Here is a 21,218-nt window from a genome sequence, read left to right as displayed (position 1 = left end):
AAATTGGTTGGTAGAATTTCAATATTGTGGAATTTACTGAGGCTCTTTTTGTGAGCTAGTATGTGGTCTATTCTGGAGAATGTTCCATGTGCACTTGAGAAGAATGTATATCCTGTTGCTTTTGGATGTAAAGTTCTATAGATGTCTATTAGGTCCATCTGTTCTAGTGTGTTGTTCAGTGCCTGTGTGTCTTTACTTATTTTCTGCCCGGTGGATCTATCCTTTGGGGTGAGTGGTGTGTTGAAGTCTCCTACAATGAATGCATTGCAGTCTATTTCCCTCTTTAGTTCTGTTAGTATTTGCTTCACATATGCTGGTGCTCCTGTATTGGGTGCATATATATTTAGAATGGTTATATCCTCTTGTTGGACTAAGCCCTTTATCATTATGTAGTGGCCTTCTTTATCTCTTGTTACTTTCTTTGTTTTGAAGTCTATTTTGTCTGATATTAGTACTGCAACCCCTGCTTTCTTCTCACTGTTGTTTGCCTGAAATATGTTTTTCCATCCCTTGACTTTTAGTCTATGCTTATCTTTGGGTTTAAGGTGAGTTTCTTGTAAGCAGCATATAGATGGGTCTTGCTTTTTTATCCATTCTATTACTCTATGTCTTTTGATTGGTGCATTAAGTCCATTTACATTTAGGGTGACTATTGAAAGATATGTACTTATTGCCATTGCAGGCTTTAGATTCGTGGTTACCAAAGGTTCAAGGTTAGCTTCTTTAGTATCTTACTGCCTAACTTAGCTCGCTTATTGAGCTGTTATATACACTGTCTGGAGAGTCTTTTCTTCTCTCCCTTCTTATTCCTCCTCCTCCATTCTTCATATGTTGTGTGTTTTGTTCTGTGCTCTTTTTAGGGGTGCTCCCATCTAGAGCAGTCCCTGTAGGATGCCCTGTAGAGGTGGTTTGTGGGAAGCAAATTCCCTCAGCTTTTGCTTGTCTGGGAATTGTTTGATCCCACCATCATATTTAAATGATAGTCGTGCTGGATACAGTATCCTTGGTTCAAGGCCCTTCTGTTTCATTGCATTAAGTATATCATGCCATTCTCTTCTGGCCTGTAGGGTTTCTGTTGAGAAGTCTGATGTTAGCCTGATTGGTTTTCCTTTATAGGTGACCTTTTTCTCTCTAGCTGCCTTTAAAACTCTTTCCTTGTCCTTGATCCTTGCCATTTTAATTATTATGTGTCTTGGTGTTGTCCTCCTTGGATCCTTTCTGTTGGGGGTTCTGTATAATTCCATGGTCTGTTCGATTATTTCCTCCCCCAGTTTGGGGAAGTTTTCAGCAATTATTTCTTCAAAGACACTTTCTATCCCTTTTCCTCTTTCTTCCTCTTCTGGTATCCCTATAATACGAATGTTTTTCCTTTTGTATTGGTCACATATTTCTCTTAGTGTTGTTTCATTCCTGGAGATCCTTTTATCTCTCTCTATGTCAGCTTCTATACGTTCCTGTTCTCTGGCTTCTATTCCTTCAATGGCCTCTTGCATCTTATCCATTCTGCTTATAAATCCTTCCAGGGATTGTTTCACTTCTGTGATCTCTTTCCTGACATCTGTGATCTCCTTCCGGACTTCATCCCACTGCTCTTGCATTTTTCTCTGCATCTCATCCCATTGCTCTTGCATTTTTTTCTGCATCTCTGTCAGCATGTTCATGATTTTTATTTTGAATTCTTTTTCAGGAAGACTAGTTAGGTCTGTCTCCTTCTCAGGTGTTGTCTCTGTGATCTTTGTCTGCCTGTAGTTTTGCCTTTTCATGGTGATAGAGATAGTTTGCAGAGCTGGTACAAGTGACCGCTGGAAGAGCTTCCCTTCTTGTTGTTTTGTAGCCTTTTCCTGGGAGAATAGCGACCTCTAGTGGCTTGTGCTGGGCAGCTGTGCGCAGACAGGGCTTCTGCTTCCTGCCCAGTTGCTTTGGGGTTTATCTCCGCTGTTGCTGTGGGCTTGGCCTGGCTGGGGCTGTTCCTTCAAAATTGTGGAGCCCCGTTGGAGGGGGAGCAGCCAGGAGACTATTTATCTCCGTAAGGGGCCTCTGTGCTCCCTGCTGCCCAGGGGGTTAGAGTGCCCAGAGATCCCCAGATTCCCTGCTTCTGGTCTAAGTGACCTGTCCTGCCCCTTTAAGATTTCCAAAAAGCACTCTCCAAACCAAAACAACAGCAGCAACAATGAGAGAGGGAACAGAAACAAAGAGAAAAAAAAAAAGGAAAAAAAAGGAAAAAACAAGCGATTTTTTTTTTTTTTTTTTTTTTTTGTCCTCAGGTGCCGGTCCCAGGCACCCGCTCACTGGTCCTGCTGCCCTGTCTCCCTAGCACCAGGGTCCCTGTCCTTTCAAGGCTTCCAAAAAGCACCCACCCACCGGTCCCGCAGGGAAGGAACGCTCAATATTCTTTGTCCTCAGGCACTGGTCCCAGGCACCCGCTCACTGGTCCTGCTGCCCTGTCTCCCTAGCACCAGGGTCCCTGTCCTTTCAAGGCTTCCAAAAAGCACCCACCCACTGGTCCCGCAGGGAAGGAACGCTCAATATTCTTTGTCCTCAGGCACTGGTCCCATGCACCCGCTCACTGGTCCTGCTGCCCTGTCTCCCTAGCACCAGGGTCCCTGTCCTTTCAAGGCTTCCAAAAAGCACCCACCCACCGGTCCCGCAGGGAAGGAACGCTCAATATTCTTTGTCCTCAGGCACTGGTCCCACGCACCCGCTCACCAGTCCCGCCGCCCTGCCTCCCTAGCACCGGGGTCCCTGTCCCTTCAAGGCTTCCAAAAAGCACTCGGCAAAAAGAGAGAAAAAAAAGGGGAAAAACGCGCGATTTCTTCCATCCTCAGGTGCCGGTCTCAGGCACCCACCCACCGGTCCCACAGGGAAAAACGCGGGATATTCTTTGTCCTCAGGTGCCGGTCCCAGGCACCCGCTCACCAGTCCCGCCGCCCTGCCTCCCTAGCACCGGGGTCCCTGTCCCTTTTAGGCTTCCAAAAAGCACTCGCAGAAAAGAGAAAAAAAAAAAAAGGGGAAAAACGCGCGATTTCCTCTGCCCTCAAGTGCCGGTCTCAGGCACCCGCCCACCGGTCCCGCAGGGAAAAACGGGGGATATTCTTTGTCCTCAGGCGCCGGTCCCAGCCACCCGCTCACCAGTCCCGCCACTGTGCCTCCCTAGCACTAGGGTCCCCGTCCCTTCAAGGCTTCCAAAAAGCGCTCGCCAAAAAGAGAAAAAAAAAAAAAAGGGGAAAAACGCGCGACCTCCTCCGTCCTCAGGCACCGGTCTCAGGCACCCGCCCCCAGGTCTCGCAGGGAGAAACGCGGGATATTCTTTGTCCTCCGGCGCCGTTCCCAGGCACCTCCTCACCGGTCCCGCCACCCTGCCTCCCCAGCAACGGGGGCCCGTCCCTCTAAGGCTTCCAAAAAGCGCTCGCAAAAAAAAAAAAAAAAAAAAAACCGCTCCAGTTTCTCTCCACCCGCCGGGAGCCGGGGGGAGGGGCGCTCGGGTCCCGCCGGGCTGGGGCTTGTATCTTACCCCCTTCACAAGGCGCTGGGTTCTTGCAGGTGTGGATGTGGTCTGAATGTTGTCCTGTGTCCTGTGGTCTCTATTTTAGGAAGATTTTTCTTTGTTATATTTTCATAGCTCTATGTGTTTTTGGGAGGAGATTTCCACTGCTCTACTCACGCCGCCATCTTGGCTCCCTCAACTCTTTTGATTATTATTTGCATGGAGTTTCTTTTTCCATCTTTTACTTTCAACCTATGTGTGTCCTTAGATCTATAGCATATAGTCAGATCCTGTTTTTTAATCCATCCTGACAATCCAAGTCTTTAGATTGGAGAGTATAATAAATGAAATAGTTAAATTTAGTAGGTACTATATTATATAAATTTAAGGTGGTGTTATAGAAAAACTTATACGTATTATCTGAAACTAGTAAGCTCATTTACTGTCTATAGATGACTGTAAGTGTAAGTTTACTTATAATTTAAGAATTGTTTCCATATTACATAAAATTGCTAGTGGTGTTCTAAAATTCAAAATTAGGAAAGAAATATATTTTAAGTGACCATTGTAAAATTTTTAAGTAATTTTATATTTTGTGTGATTCAGTGTTTTATACACCTTATTTGACTTGAAAAATTTTATTGCTTTTTTTTTCTCTTTTTAGGATTCTAATACTCAGATGGATTTAAGCATTCAGACAACTGATGATGATACTGATGAAATAATTCAAGTAGATGGAACTGGTGATACATCTTCCAATGACAGAATAGGAAGTACAAGAGATGTAGATGAGAATGAATTTCTAGGAATTATTGATGCAAGACACCTGAAGGTACTTGAAGAAAAAGCTGATAGTGTATCAAATGAAGATTCAACTGCCAACACTAGTGATAATGAAGACCCTCACATAGACATTGTGGAAGAGGTGAGGATCACTTTTGAGCTGAAACTTTAAAAATTAAATGTATAACTGTACTTTAATATACTTTGGAACCAAGAGGACATTGAGATTAACTCTGTCTTTAGTCTTAAAGTGAGGCTTATTTGTACACTATTATTTAAACATTTAATTAGAAACTTACTGGTAATTTAAACCAGTATTATGTATTTAGGAATCAGTTACTATATTTGGTGATCTTAACTAGGAATAGTGAGAGGCTTAGAGGATGGGAGTGAGAGTAAAGAAGACAGGGTAGAAGTATATACTATCTGCTCTAATGCTAATAAGTACAGTAAAATGCAAAATCTTTGTGGAATGTGGTAATTAAGAAGCATGTAAATAGTAGTAGCTATTGTTATGGTGGCTCTATGTATGTGCCAAATCCCTTGCTAAGTTTTATGTGCCTTATGTTGTTTAACATTTCCATTGCCCTATGGGTCTTATTATTATACTCATTCTGAAGATGAGAAAACTTGAGGCATGAGGAGTTTTAATAACTTGCTGAAGGTTAGTTTTGTAGTTATTCAGTGGCCAGGCTGGGATTCAAAACCAGGCTATTTAACTTTTAAGTACAAAATTATTCTGTTTTCTCTGATCTCCTTTATCTCTATATGTCTCTCCATCTTTAAAAAATCAAAGCACCATGAAGTTCCTTAATATGACCATCTTTCATTTTTAGGAGGCTTTAAATTCTGGAGATGATGTTAGTGAGCAGGATGTGCCAGACCTGTTTGACACGGATAATGTAATTGTCTGTCAGTATGACAAGGTACTGCATTCATCTTTTAGACTTTGGGTTGATTAATTACATTTATAATAGAAAGGTATATAAAATGATGGGAAATAATGCTGAGTTACAGTTCACAGTTAATTTAATCTTGAAATAGCTAGTTAATTGGTAAGTTTTATGGGTGTATTTTGGGTCTAACACTGTGCTGTGTGGTCTCAGTAATACCAAAAAATATCACTTTTTTGGTATTACTGAGGTGTTTCTGTATGGAATAATAGAATAGCATACAATAAGATGGTAGGTAAATCAAAAGCTAAGGTATGTGACAGGTAAGTCAAATGGTAAAATACATGGCATATAAATGAAATGCTAAGATAAGTGGCATGTAAATCAAATGCTAAGATCTGGCACAGACAGTAAGTCCTAAAAGTGGCTAGGAGATGTAAGAAATCATTTGTACTTGGAGTTCTCCACAAATCCTTCATGGGTGATATGGGGCCTTGAAATAGGTCTTGAATGATTTGTAAGATATAGATAAGTGAATAGAGTAGGCATTCAGAGTAGAACAGCCTGCTAAAAGGCAGAGAAATGAATGTGTGTAGAATGTACAAGGTATAGTGAAGAAATAGCCTTGAATGTTCTCCTTTTGGATGTATTAGGAAGTGAGTCTGGGTTAGGGACAGAGTTGGGACTGATTGGAAAATCTAGAATCCTAGTAGGAGAAGTCCAAACTTGATTAGGTGGACAATTTCTGAGGATGATACTGAGAAAATTATAATTGGCAAAGGGGCAGTGTTTGCTGTTTCAGAAGAGACAAATGGTAAGAACAACAGGGCTGGTGCAGACATGAAATAACCAGATCCCAGACTAGGAATAGCAGTGTAGAACATAGAAAAGTCAGAGATTATGATGGATCAATTATTGGGACTTGGTGATTAGTTGGACATTAGAGAATGATCAATACAAGAGAGTTGAAGGCACCTCTCAGGTTTCAAGCCTAGAAATTACATTTGTAGCAATTTAACTTTAGCAACTAAAATATAAAACTGCCTTTTAAAAAACACTATGACTGTGATTATGTAGTAGAAATAGTCAGTTTTTATCTTTTATTTTTACAAATATGCATATTTACATCTTTTTAAAAAGATATAATTAATATACTATACAGTTCACTTATTTAAAGTGTATAAGTCAGTGGTTTTGTGTATTCATGGATATGTAGAACCATTAACACAGTCAATTCAATTTTAGAACATTTTTATTACCTCAAAAAGAAACCCTATACCCTTTATTTCTTCTCACTCTCTTATCTTCTCATTTCCTCCCTTCCCTACCCTTAGGCCTGAGGAATCACTATTCTACTATCTCTTTAGATTTCCCTATTCTGGAGTTTAATATGAATGGAATCATATAGTATGTGGTCTTTTGTGACTGGCTTCTTTTACCTCACACAGTCTTTCAAGATTTGTCCATGTTGTGGCATGTAACATTTCTTTATTCCTTTTTATTGTTGAATACTAGTCCATTGAATGGATATACCACATTTTTCTTATTCACTCCTCTATTGTTGGACATTTGGGTTGTTTCTACCTTTTGCCTATTATAAAAATGCTGCTATAATAAGCATTTATATATAAGCATGCATATATAATTTATTTTTTTGTGAACATAGTGTATTTTCATTTCTCTTAGTATATACCTAGGAGTGGAATTCCTGGGTCATGTGGTAATAGTTTAAGGAACTACCAGACTGTTTTTCAAAGTGGCTGTATCATTTTTCATTCCTATCAGCAGTGAATGAGGGTTTAGATTGCTCCATATTCTTGTTTACACTTTTTGATTCTAGCCATCTTAGTGGGTGTGAAGTGGTATCTCACTGTAGTTTTGATTTGCATTCCCCTGATGACTAATGCATATTTATATCTTTGATCTTCTTTCAGTAACAATTTCAATGTACTCTAGGGAAATATGCAGAGGATGGTGTTTTGAATTGCTGTAAAAAAATTTCTTTTCTCTAAAAATAAGATTTTATGCCCTATAACGTTTTATATAGATAGAAATGGCAATTTAGATGATGGTAAACATAAGCATAAGAAGGAATAGGTAATAGACACGTGGCAGTTCTGTTTGAAACATTTCATTTTCTCATAAAAAGCGTATTGCCTTCTATAACTGTAAGGCACTAAATTATATATGCAATTCATACAATCACAAAGAATTTTCTAGACTATTATAGATATAGTATCCTTTGTTGTACTGCATTGTGGGAAATAGCTTATAATTAATCATATAGTGCTTTGTATTTTTCAAGGTATTTTCTCACACATTGTCTTTTGCTTCTTATAATAATCTTGGGGGGTAGATAAAAGGAGTGATATTAGATGTATAGTGTTAACAAATCTGGTTGTCTGAGAGTGTTCTCTAATTAATATTTTAAGAACAGAACTAAAAATTTTAGTCTCAATAAGGGCATTGGGGAACCATTGAAACGTTTTTGAAGGGAGGGTAATGAAGCCAGAAGATAAGATAATGATCTATAAGGTCAAAGTGGGGCTGGGGGGTGGACCAGTGTTATAGTGAATTTCTGGTCATTGGTTGGCTTGTTTCAAGTAGTATTGAAAATAAACTCAATTAAGTCAAAAGACTTTTCAACAGTCTTTTAAGAGCTTTACTACTCAGTGTGCTTTGGGGGCTAGTGGCATCAGTTCCCCTAGGAGAGTGTTACAAATGCAGAATTTTGTGTCTTGCTCCTGAGTACTGGATCAGAATGTGCATTTTAACAAGACCCCCAGGTCATTTGCATACTCTTTAAACTTTGAGAAGTGCCTTTTTTTTCTGTTAGTATCTGGCTATGATTAACATAGAATTTACCTTTAAAATTTATAAGTTAACAATTGGGGAAAAACTTTCAAAATATTAAGATGTGCAATGAAAAAGTATTAAATGAAGGTCAACATGCTGAGTGAGAATTAGTTAAAGGGTGTGGATATGTCATTTCAGAGACCTGGAGAATGTCTAAGATTAATATAAAAGTGTAATATGGATATTACAGGGAAGATTAATTGTGAAGTGAAACATTTTTCTATAGATGGGAATGTCCTGTGCTATACATAGAATACTATTTATAGTAGAATGTAAAACTATTTGAATGTATTGCATCTTCATTTAACAGTTTAGCAAACTTTTGCTTATAGTCATCTTTGTCCCTTAAATATTAGTACAGTGAGTGATTGCTAAGTATGTAGCATAGTATCTCTATTTTATTTTTTGAATACTAGTTTGAGCTTCACAAAATACATCTGAATACTAGTCATATGCTTCTTTCCTTGATTTGATTATTTGCAATCAATAAATAGGTTTAATTTTTACTCTTGATTTCTAAGGTGTTTAAATTGTCTCTTGTGGTTTACCCAGAATTAATAATGATTTTATGATTTCTTACTTTTTGAGGTAGTAGGATTTCCTAGTTTTATTTTGTCTGTATGTAGGCTTATTTATTGAATCCAAAGAATAGCCCAGTAGTATCTAATAGATTGTAAACTGTGTCTTCTGACCTTGCTTGGTGCTTTATTGACTTTCTTTTTCAAAATGAAGCACTAAGGGCTGGGAAAAAGAAAAGGGGCATTACGTTTAGCATGTATAATGTCGGGAGGTGGGTCAGGAGGGCTGTGCAACACAGAGAAGACAGGTAGTGATTCTACAGCATCTTACTATGCTGATGGACAGTGACTATAATGGGGTTTGTGGGGGAGACTTGGTGAATGGGGGAGCCTAGTAAACATAATGTTCTTCATGTAATTGTAGATTAATGATAAAATAAAAAAAAATGAAGCACTACTTTTTTTCATTCATGATGATAATTATATCTTCTCTCTTTATTCCTTTGCCCACATACTGAACTCTTTGCTAGTTTTGAACAATCCAGGCATGCCCTTCCTCAGGACTTTAACTTCTGCTCCCTTTGCCTAGAATGCTCTTCTAGTCAATGTCTTCCTGGCTTTATCCCTCACCTTCTTCAAGTCTTTGCTCAAAGGATACCTCATCAATCAGGTCCACCCTGACAGTCCTATTTAAAATTATAATCCCGCCTCTGTATTTGTGGTCTTGTCCTGTTCTGTTTTTCATAGCACTTATCACCTTTTACTATTCTTTCTAATTTTATGTTTTCATTAGGTTTCTGTTTCCCCCATTCTTAATAAAATGCAAACTCTTCAGATAGGAATTTTTTCCTGTTTTTAAAAAAATGTTTAAAAAGACTGATATATCTCCAGTGCCTAAAACAACATCAGACACAGGAACTCAAATATTTGAGTTTTGAATGAATAAAGAACTCTCATTTAGGGTCAGAATAAACCCATGTATATACAAAGAAATGTAAATGATCCTTTAACTTGTAAAATTAATTAATTTAGACTATTTTTTTCCCTCCAGATTCATCGAAGTAAGAACAAATGGAAATTCTATTTGAAAGATGGTATTATGTGTTTTGGAGGGAAAGACTATGTATTTGCAAAAGCCATTGGTGATGCAGAGTGGTAAAACTTATGAGATCCATATATCATAAACATCAGTGGGACTAATCACATATTGTGAAACTTATTTTTATTTTAAATATAGTCCAGTACAGAGCTGCTCATATTTTTAGTTTACTGTTTATGGAATTTAATAAAATTATAATTCAGATGCAGATACAAATATACAATTTTATATTTCTTTCATTTACTGTTTTAACAGGGTTTCTTTTTTCAAAAAAACTCTCTCATCTATCATTACAAAATATAGATGCCTCAGATATGATGGAGCATAAAGAAATGTCACATTTCTTTAATCTTGAGGTAAAATATAAATCTGACTCCAAATTCCCTTTCATAGTAAAATCAGTGTCATGTTGGGACCACTGTTCCTCCCATTTTTCTCCAAACCATGTTACAAAAGATCCTGGAGATTTTTGTAAGTAGCAGGATATTCAAGAAGGCTTCTCTGGGTATTCAGTCTGCATTTGTCACTAGCAGTATGCTGATTGTGTGAGCCCAGGTGGCCCGTTGGAGGCAGATGTCTCTGTTGAGCCTATACTATACTTGAACATGGAAATCTGCTGAAGCCAGGATCCTTGGGGCTAAGGATAAGTCTCTTTGGGCTTATCATGTGGCCAGGCCATTCTTCTTTATGTCCTACTATCTTCTTGGGGGATTGTAAGGGATTGTGTTAGGTTCCTAGTCCACTTCTTGAAACTTCAGACTTCTATTTTCTTCTTAGTCATGGTGGAATTTCCCTCCCTAATTTTTTTTTTTTTCAGTGGATCTCTTCCTTTTTCCTAACAAGGAATCCCCTCATTGAGTTTAGGCTTTCTAAAAGAACAGTCAAGAAGATATGTTCTCTTCAGGAACCTTCTGCTATGACTAGGAAATCTTATTTGACAAGACAAAAAGACCTGGATGACTGTCTTAAAATCAGAGAGAGAAAATAAAGTGTAGCTTTCATTTTCCTGTAGCAATAAAAGCAAAGCAAATTAATATCCCAATAAGCTATTCCATTATACTCTCTTCATTAGAAGAATCAGATCCCTCAAAGGAACATTTTTCCCACCATTCTGCTATTCTTAATGGGTGGTTATACATGGTCTGTATGTCTAGGATCCCTAGTTTTGGCTTGCATGGTGTTCCCCAGGACAGTAATCATCACACAAAAAGCAGTGATGCGATGAGTGGGTTATGGTCTGTGGAAGCCCGCTAAGGATTGGATACCTGGATCTGGCTGGTCACAGGGCAAATTCCCCATTCTTTTTCAGAGGCAACCCCACTTAGGAGGTTTAATTTATTTCAATACCTGTCCTGTGCCTTCCAAAGGATTTAGGTACTAGTAGATCTTTTCAAAACCTTTTGGGCCTTGGACCACGTATGTGGGATACTGTCATTAGCTTAGTTGGCAGCTACATGAGAATTCAGTTAGTACTAGTGAGTAGGCTAGTTCCCTAACCAAACTCTTCCATCTGTGTCTCTTCATCCTCAGAGTAACTGTCTTTCCTTACCACCACTGCTATTCCAGATCCTTCTCTGGCTCTTGAGAACTTCAGGAGCTATGGGCTCTCTTCATGGATGTTGCCTACCATGAATGTCCATCTTTTCTACATGGAAGGCAAAAAGGGGGGGCACTTATTCTTTCTGCCCCCAAAATGTACCCCCTTGCCAGACTCATGAGTACACTTTCTAGTCTTTGTGCTGCTTCCTTCCTCCTGGATCACCCAGTCACTCTGTATTTGCCCTAGGCAAACATTATTGCAAATCAAGGGCTGAGTTTATTGACAAAGCACATGTGCTTGGGAATTGGGGTTTGATGTGTTGGTTCAGGTATTTGGCAGAGGCAATAATAGTTGTTTCAAAAATTCCTTTCCTCTTTTCCACTGTGAATTTTAGACTCTTACTTTGCTTTAGTGATTTTTTTTTTAAGTGGCACATTACAAAAGCTGCTGTTATATTGGTCCTTTTTATATCTCTGGTACGTTTTATCATTGGGGGAAAAAGTCACAGTAGTTCCATTTGTGTCTCTGTGCCTTCATGACCCTAATCTTTTCAAAATGCAAAAAAAAACCCCCAAACAACTTAAAAGTAGGCTTATCAAAAAATAAAAGCAATAATAATTATCCTTGCATACTAATATAATGATGAGAGAATTAATGATGAGAGACTTAAGAGGTGCCTCAAATTATTTTGGACCTGGTGCCCTTATATTAGTCTCAAGTAATACTAGAAAAAAAGTCCTAGTTCTTAAGAAGTTTTCTAAACCAGTGTTTTCAAAAACTTTTGTACAGCTTCCACATTAAGAAATAGATTTTAATAACCAGTATATGTTTGTGTGTATGTAGGCACACAAAAGACAGATTAAACCAAAGTCTCAGAACATCATGCTTGCCTTTAGCACATGATAGCCTCCTATGTTTTTTTATTTGATTCTGCTCTGTTGCATTAAAAAAAAATCGATGTTATTGAGCCACTAAACTGATTTCACTACCTAGTGATGGGTTATGACTCATAGTTAAAAAAATATTTTTCACCCATATGGTAAACATAGAGACAAATCCTAGTCCACATTAAAAGAGAAAATTATTCTTTAAGGCCTATAAGTTGATAGTTTACCCAAGACTTGGCTTTGATATATTACTCCACTTTCAGGAACTTTATCATGTCCAAGCTAAGCATTCCTTGTTGCATATTATAACAAATAACATAAAGTAGTTTCTAAATTCTTATAAACACAATACCTTGGCAAATGTCTTCTTATACCCTTTAATGAAGAAAGTATCTCTATTACAGAGGTTACAGTTTGCTGTGTTAAATGCAATTTGTGAAAGTATCATGTATCCTAATTCCTACTTCAGACTTTTTCTCATGCTCTCATACTTCAGTGCTTTCTTATATCTTTCCAGCTCTCCCTATAGGTGAAAAAGATCTTGCTGAGTCTGCACAACTAATCTCTTAGGGACTGACGAAATGACCTTGTCTGGAATACATTGCTTGTCTGTTTTATTCAGTGTGCTATTATATGTGTAAATAATTATCTGTACAACTCAGACTCCATAAGGCAATGAGATTCCAATTCTGGTTGAGGCAGTCAGTTTCAGTCATTTAAGTTGTGTAGGAAAATGAATAACTTAAGAATGAATAGCAATAGTTAATTGTGGCGGTGAGCAGGGGAATTTAGTTAGGGATTTTCTTTTGACTCATATTATTAGGTTAATATTATACTATCTTTTATGTAAATATACTCTCAGCTAGAAAACTTTGTGATTTATTACTAGAAAGCTAAATTAAGTAGGAAGCTTATGAAAATAACTTTTAGGAGGAAACTTGATATTAATGAAGAATATTGCACACTTTGAAGAAAAGATTATTTCCAATTATGGACACATTTATTGAAATCTTTGTGTCTTTGTGACATAAAGATTTCTAATTTATACATGGACTTAATAAGTTTTGAGAAAACTAAAACCAGGTCTTTTATGGCAAATGTTATGAATGGAGGACAAAAAAAATATTTTGTAAATTTAGGTGAGTTATTCCAGATAGATTCACCCTTTTGGGCATTTTGCAGCCTACCAGTGATAATATCAAAATGGTAACAAAACAAAACAAAAATACAAAAACCAAGATAGAAATAGCAATTTCTTGAGTATTTGGCATTTTTCATTAAATTTTTTGGGGGGGGCATACATACAGTACAATGCACAAATCTTAGCATACAGCTTAATGAATTTTGACATGTGTATACACTTTTGTAACCATCACATAGATCAAGATATCAAGCATTCTGTTTTTCCCCTTCACCTATTTGATGTTTTTATGATTTGTGTGTGAAGATTATACATATTAAGAAAACACATATAAGACCATCTCATAAGGGGAAATACTTAAAGATTATTTTATATTTCAGTTATCAGCTAAAACATTATTAATCACCTCCCACGTGTAAGACTGTAGGATAAATATAGTGGGAGAAACACAAAGTAAAGATGAGTATATCACTAAGGAAATGTATAACATAGGTTAAATAAGAGATGTACATGTAAAGATAATAATACCCAGCAGTGTAGAATAAAAGACGAATGATAACAGACGTCAGGTGCTAATGAAGTCCAAAGACAGGAACCACTGTGGTTTACATATTTATTATTCCCTACTTCATTTCAGGTCAAAGTAATATCTGGACTAAAGTGGACTAGGGAGGGAGTGGATTGATAGCTCTATAAAGAAGATAAACCTGTAGCTGGGGTCTTACTGTACAGAAGGGGGACAGAGAAGGAAGGTGTTCCAGATTATAAGAGTGGCATGGTACCAGAATAGAGATGCATAGTGCATGGGTAGGGAAAAGTGGAACAATTTGTTTCATGTAGAATAACAGCAGGAGATAAAGTGAGCAGATTTGAGGATGAATTTTGGAACTCTGAATGTTAGATGAGGAGCTAAAACTTAAATTTATAGTTACTGACAAGCTGGTCAAGTTTCTTGGCAGGTGTGAGATAGGATTTTAGGAGATTAATCAGTGGTGGGTATTAGTATGTGGACATGCAAAAGATTGGGTATGAATAAAAATGAGAGAGCTATATGGTAATCCTCTAGCGGGAAGGGGAAATGGCCTGAAATATGGGTGTGGCAGTAGGGATGCAAAATAAAGAACTCATGTGAAAGACAATTCAAGGAATAATTGGTAGGTGTCAGTGAATGAAAGGATATGAAAATGAGCGAGACAGTGATTGGACTGTGCATCTGTAGAGTGTTTCTCAACTATCTGAGGAAAAGAACCAGCTATTTTAAATTTCAAATCTGTTATGGATTAATATTTTGATAAAATGCGATAAAAATTATTACAAAGATGAAATGAGGAAAACATCAAAGACGTGCAAGATACCAACTTTTAAAAAATATTAGACTCAACAGACATAAAATCACTGTCAAAATTGCTATAAAAGTTTGTAAACACTCACAGCTTCTGTTATTTTATGTCATCACGTACCAATGATAAATAGTTTTTAGAGTGGCAATGGTCATGGACCACACTTTGAGCTAGGTAGAGGTATCTGTTTGCCCAATGTACCTAAGAATAAATAACTTCCTAAAATGAACTGTTTGTTAAAATATTGGTACAGGTTTTTTTTATTTTTACCTAATTAAGTACAATAATGTGGTTACTGATGTAACAGTTAACACTATTTACAGCTAGTCTTATCTAGGACAGCTGTATATTGACAGTGCAATGGGGACATTTTCAAGGTGGACTGAGAAGGCTTATTTGATCCAGTGAAGCCATTTTTGCAGTTGGAAGTATAAGCTGAAAAATCCTTCCTTCTATAAAGTTCAGCCCGATGTTTACAGCAACCAAATTTGCTCAGTAACAGAAAGAAATCCCTTCGGAATGCCTTTGTGAAAATCGCATACAGAAATGGATTGGCACAAGAATTGACAGGATAAAAAAGAACCAGTAAAACTTTAGAGTTGGTTACTGTGATAAGGGGCACTTTGAAGGCAGCTGAGATGGCAAAAAAAGAGATTGGTGCCATGCAGGTGAAATCGGTGAAGATGAGGACAGCCATTTTCTTAGCAATCTTTGTATCTTTGTTGGTAGCCATCAGCTCTGGATTTTGAACTGCAAAATAAATTTTAATGTAGCAAGCACAAATAATGATGAAGGCCACTACATTGAGTATCAGGATCATTAGTATGTACACTTGTGAGAGAGTGGTTTCCACATCCATGGGGAGGCAAATGCTGACCTTCATGTAATTGCTGATACCCACAAGGGGCAAGATGGCAATTAGAGTAGAAAAGAGCCATCCTCCAAGCATAATTGGAATGGCATGTCTTAATCGCAGCTTTTGGTGGAGCTGAATAGCATAGGTGATGGTGTACCATCTTTCTAGTGTGATGACTGTGAGGGTGTAGACAGAAAGTTCACTTGCAAATACAGTGAAAAAGCCAGCCACGCTACACCCACTCCCTGTCTGCCAATCTATGGCATGGTTATGATACTGGCCTTTGGTTTGGGAGTCAACTGAGGCAATGAGCAGCAGATAGAGCCCCATGCACAAGTCTGCAAAGGAAAGATTGCACATGAGAAAACGGGGCACTGTCAGTTTATAACGACTCGTCAGGAGAACAAAGAGGACAGTTGTGTTTCCCGTGATGGCTAGGATATTAATCAGCCAAATCAGGACCCTGAGGAAGTCATAACCCATAATATCTTCACAGGGGTTAAAAGCATCTGGTTCAGGAGCACATCGGAGTATCTTGGGTGAGCAGAAACTATAGTCATAGTCCCAGCTATTCAGTTCACTCTCAGCAAAGATGGCGGAATAACTGTAAGAAAAATACTTTGCTCAAGGTAAACTTTAAGAGACTGTGTATTCTTACATCATTATGTGTATTAAAAAATTTAAGACTCATCCTGTTTAAAAGGCTAAAAAACAAAAGGCAACAAAGCCTCAACAGCCTCAGTCTTACATTTATTTGTTAAATTATCTGAGAACTAACTGATGTAGGAGTTCCTTAAGAAAGCAATTTAGACTTTTTTGATATATATAGATTTTACACATTGATGCAACAACTTAAGACATTTAAAGAGGATGCTTTTTTTTGGAAAACAAATTTAGAGACAAATACATGCTTGTTAAACTAAAAGAATTTTTCTTGTTATTATTTTAGCTATTTATCTTGTTTAGTTGTCAGCCAAACTGCTTTCAAGCTGTTTATATCTGTCATAAAGCATGGATGGGATTGTGAGGCTCACGTTGTTGAAGATTGTCTGTTATTGGTGTACTTGCTGGTGCTTAACGTTCCTGGCTAATCAATTAGGCTAGCTGAAATAAACCAAAATTAGAGTACTGAAAACTGAGGAGCAGAGGAAGAATATAGTCATGGACAGTAGGAAGAAATGGTAGAAACAGATACACTATGAGGGTATGAGTCAAATTCAGGGAGTAGTTGGAAAAGAACTCTGTCCTTAGTGATGAAACAGTCCCACTTCTGCCACTCCCTGCCAATCCCACTGCTACTGCTTGAGGTCAGGTTTCCATCCTCTCTTATGGGACTATTACATTAGTTTTCTTCCTGGCATCCTTCTTCCAGTTTTAGGCCTCTCCCAGTCCACCTGTACATTCCTCCTGGAATGGCTTTTCTTAGGCACAACCTTTTCCTAGCTTCTCAGTAGCTGTGGGATAAAGTCCACACTCCTTGTGATGACCTACTCGTCCCAACTTGATCTGGGTTCTGCATCCTCCAGTCTCATCTCTGAGAAGCATGAGAAGCAGTAATGCTGCACAGTTGAGAGCATGGGCTCTGGAGCAACACTGGGTTACAGTCTTTACAGACTGCAAACCTGGGAGAGTTACTTAACACCAAGTTCCTCATTTGCCAAATAGGGATGATAATCATACTTTGTTAGGGATGTCCTAAGGATTAAATGCAGTAACACATATAGAATGTTTAGAATAATGCCTGATACATACTAAGTGCTCAGTGAATGTTATGGATTTTTAGAATTATCTCTTGCAAATTCCCTATGCAACCTTCCCTTTGGTCACATGCAGTGACTTGTGGCTTTCAGAATCTACTGTTTCATCCCTCTTTGTATGTTCTGTTTTTTTCTTCCTTTCTTCATCTTTTTCTTGGATCCCTCCTCTCATTAAAGATATGCTCCTGTAGGAAGCCTTTCTTGATTTACACTGTCAAGGTGTTTGTCATCCCTTCTCTCTGCCATGGCTGCACTTCAGTATTATTGTACTTTCAGGCTGTGTTGCCTTAGTGATGATACATGTCTTCTTTAATAGTCCATTAAATGGCTAGTCTTTTGTAGTCCTGAAGTCAGGGGACTCGGTCTTACTTATTTCTGAAATCTCAGTGCGTCACACAGTTTTGGCTCAAAGCATCCTTCAATAAGTATTTGTGGAATGAATAAGCCAGGGTGATCCTGGCTCTGAGAGGATTTGAGAGGACATAGGGCCCATGAGTGTGTACAGTACGATGCATATAGGTTCAATAAATTTTCTCTTTGCCCACAGTCTGCTAATATAATCTTGGGAGCTGGAGAAATGGGTATAATTTTTCTGTCAAGGCCATTACAGATATGTATTTTGCCTTAGGACGCCTCACACATTGAAAGAAGATTTTTCTCTAACTATCAAACTTAGCTTCTCATGTTCTGTTTTAGGAAGTGTGTACCTGATTCATTGAGTGATAAAATGATGTATTTGAGCAGTACAGTTACAGAAGGGAAAGAACACAGATTTAGAAAAAGAATTCCATAACCCAGGATTCCAAAAAGGTGCTAGGATTTCATAGAAACTAATTTGGAACTAGAGAAGACCTGCTGTGTACAGAAGACTGCATAGGAATCTCCCACCTGTGTTATCAAATACAAGTAGGACACTTGTTTATCCTCATCTCATGCACATCAGCATAATTATCTATTTTTTTAATCTTTAAAGAGAGATGGTGGTTATAAAGAACAACTAAAGAAAATAGGTTACTTCTTAGCACTAGAAAGGTTCTTCAAGACTATCTTATTGAACCCCTCATTTAATTGGTAAGGAGATCAAGATTAAAGGCAGTGAGTGACTTGCCTAAGGTCCCTGAGCACTAGTCATTGGTGGCAGTGATAGGTCTTCATATCCATAGTCCAGGGGCCTTTCCCCTATTTCACTTTCTCTCAGTCAGTGTTTTTCAAAGTGTGGTCCTTGGATCCTGTCCATCAGAATCACCAGGGAATTTGGTACTTCAAACCTAGAATCAAACTCTCAGAACAGAGCCTACATTTTAAGCAAGTTCCCTGGATGATTCCTGAAATAATTGCCTTTATTAAATCAGGTAAAAACTTTCCAATTATTGCTGCCTTGATTTCCCTTACTCTTTCCTCCTTATCAAAACCTTCAGCTGCTGGAGGTACTAATTTAAAGCTTCTAAAATTTCTGCCATTACTTCTGAATAAATTTTTATCAATAAGAAGTCAAATATGTTCCCTCTCCCACTCCCCTGGTCCTTTGCCCTTTATTTTGTCCTACTGGGCATATGTCTAGTAATTTTTCTCTTTGGCATTTTGGATTCAGACCAAATACCTATTGTTGCTACTTAACATCTGTGTCCTGGGATGACTCCTGAGGGCAGCAGCTTGCTTACTGACAAAACCCAGCACAGAGCTGTCTCTAGTGCTGCGAACTGAGAGTGAATGGACTTGTATAGGCTTAGGAATATTGAGTTAGAGGAAGGAGATGCAGAAGCACCACTGCTCCAGTCACAATGAACAAAGAAACTAGAAAAGACAGGAGTTGTAGGACAACAGGGTCAGTCACAGCAGTAAGGATACACATGATGTTTTGGTCAGAGTTGGTAAGGCTGGCTCTAGAATTTCTAAACTCCAGAGACTCAAGAATAGCAATCTGTGGGAAGGGGAGAAGGGGAATTGTCATTACAAAAGGTTTTCACAGGGAGCACACTCTTTTGACTTAGATTATTTATTAATTTCAGGTAGTTGTGGGGATGGTGGGGATTAAGGGACTTGTTTAAAGCAGTGTTAGTATAGCAAACTCAAGATTGCATGCTCATTTGGGAAGGAAGGCTTGGGGAGGGGGCTGATGAGGATTGTTGAGAGTGGGCTGAAGTCTTCCCTCTCCTCAAACAACTCCTTGTTACCATTGACTCTACCCAGAAATGGTTTCCTGTTAATGAGAAAAAAGCCTTATTGCAAAAGAGTTCTGTGGAAAGTAATGGATATAGAGAATATTGAGTGAGAAGAGTAGGAAGGGTGAGAAAAAGGATCACTGGAGGATAGATGTGTCAGACCTAAATGAAAGAAAAGGAAAAGAAGGATACACAGTATAATATTTCTAATGTATCCTAGGTGCTATCACATTCTTTAGCAGATCCCTTTACTCTTATGGTTCTGAAAGCCAAATGATCCCTTACAGATGAGGAATAGCATCAAAAAGATATGTATGTCCAGGGATGCCCTTTGTTACAGGAATATTACTGCCAAGGATTCATATCAAACTCTGATATAAGTTAACTGAAGCTCAGGGTCCTTCCATCATACTACCCTGCTGTCTCTATATAACTTGCAAATTGGTAGGAAAAAAGAAGAGGAAAGGAAAAAGATACAGAAGAGAGAATGGAGATTGGCTATGTATCTTAGAAGGGCATCTGGTTTTGGAGCCTGAAGGACACAGAGGGAATAATATAATTTCTAAATCATAGTAAATGTGGCATGGGGACACTGGGATTATCTTTTGAGGCATGCTCTTTTCAATTTGAAAGCATGTGAAATGCCAAGGCAGCCAGGAAAAATGTTAACAAAATCTGTCTTCAGAATAGAAATGGAGCTCCCATCCAGTGTACCTTAGTGATAGCATTAAGGTTGAATAACTTCATGCTCTAGAGCGCAGTGGTCAAGGTGGCTAAGTCTCTGAAGGGAATTGGCTATTTCTAGAAGCTGTGTCATTTAATCTTCGCAAAATGCTGACCACGTGAAAGTTCCTACAAGTGAAGCTTATCATTTAAAGCCCTTAGTGACATCAAAATACCTGCAAATAAAAGTTTAACTTCTGAGAATTTAATGTAGTTGTAGAATGAACACCTGGGTTCATATTTAAAAGAGTTTTTTTTAACCAGTTGAAACAGATACCTGATCAACTAGATGCTACTTGCAAAGAAAAAATTCCCATTTTAAAGCTATTAAAAATGCTTTGCAAATATCCTCCCAACCAAGACTTTTTTCAAAAGAAAATCATTGGCACTGGTAATAATAAGGTGCACACAGAATGAGATATGGCTTCCTGAGTTTCTTTGCTTGCAGATACTTACAGTGTTTCATTACTTGGTCTCCTTGCTGTGCTTTCACATTGTTTGGAAAAGTTTTCGAAAATGGAAAATGAAAAATTCTGCCTGAAAGAGAAGAGTAAAAAAAAAAAAGAAGCAGTGAGTGTTTGGTCTTTAAACTAAACCTGATTATGTCTGTCTATGCTTTGTTCATCCCAATTCTTTACCTATTACACGTGTCATGTTCTGTGCTATTGTCCTACTGAAACGCTTCCTGGGGAGAGAGTAAAGGCTTCTGAATTGTCATGAGAGTGCTTCCAGCTTAGATAAAATGCTTCTGAATGCTAAGTGTTTTGTGTGGGCTCTCAAAATGAAAAAAAGTCAAATTTATCATATTGAATCATGGGTTTTTCAGTGCTGATTAAAATCTACCTTTATGGCATATTAAGGTTTGCTCCTCACCACTCTTCTTACCACATTGGTCCTGATGAACAAATAACCATTCAGAGTTCATGGTTTTGAACTGTAACTGGGAAATCTCTTTTGATTTCCGGTAACATAATAACTGGACCTGACATTATGATGTGAATTTTCTGCTTCATTCACTTATGTGCAGAAGTATATGTATGTGCTCCCTACTCATCTGTCTAAGAAGTTTAGAGTATGGAAAGTGGGGAGCTATCAAGAAATCAAAAGAAGGGGTATACTTACATTCCAAAGATGAAACCAAAAGAAGGCACAAAGGAAAACTGGATGAAAAAATAGAGG

At 38.0% G+C, this 21,218-nt stretch overlaps 2 protein-coding genes across 11 annotated transcripts in view; one reads left to right on the top strand and one right to left on the bottom strand.

Annotated features, from left to right (window-relative positions):
* Positions 1–13,159, top strand: part of GTF2A1L (general transcription factor IIA subunit 1 like) — a 60,524-nt gene extending 47,365 nt beyond the window's left edge. The window contains 3 exon segments of the mRNA XM_073213456.1: positions 4,149–4,409; positions 5,104–5,193; positions 9,586–13,159. Of these exon segments, the coding sequence (XP_073069557.1) occupies positions 4,149–4,409; positions 5,104–5,193; positions 9,586–9,693 (459 nt within the window). The 3' untranslated portion in view covers positions 9,694–13,159.
* Positions 13,160–13,312: 153 nt separating this feature from the next.
* The window catches only part of LHCGR (luteinizing hormone/choriogonadotropin receptor), a 51,106-nt gene continuing 43,200 nt past the window's right edge, over positions 13,313–21,218 (bottom strand). For 4 of the 10 annotated variants that reach the window (XM_073213424.1, XM_037024425.2, XM_037024424.2 and 1 more), the window contains 2 exons: positions 20,496–20,576; positions 13,313–16,001 (listed from right to left, as the gene is read on the bottom strand). In XM_073213424.1, coding sequence (XP_073069525.1) covers positions 14,855–16,001; positions 20,496–20,576 — 1,228 coding nt within the window. In that variant the 3' untranslated portion in view covers positions 13,313–14,854. Of the gene's footprint in view, positions 16,002–16,057; positions 19,355–20,495; positions 20,577–21,161; positions 21,200–21,218 lie in introns of those variants that run through there. The other 6 variants (XM_037024428.2, XM_073213453.1, XM_073213442.1 and 3 more) reach the window with 5 other exon arrangements.

Source organism: Manis javanica, chromosome 1 (assembly GCF_040802235.1).
Source record: "Manis javanica isolate MJ-LG chromosome 1, MJ_LKY, whole genome shotgun sequence".
Lineage (NCBI taxonomy): Eukaryota > Metazoa > Chordata > Mammalia > Pholidota > Manidae > Manis > Manis javanica.
Note: the sequence above shows the minus strand (reverse complement) of the source record. Positions and strands in the feature narration are given on the sequence as shown.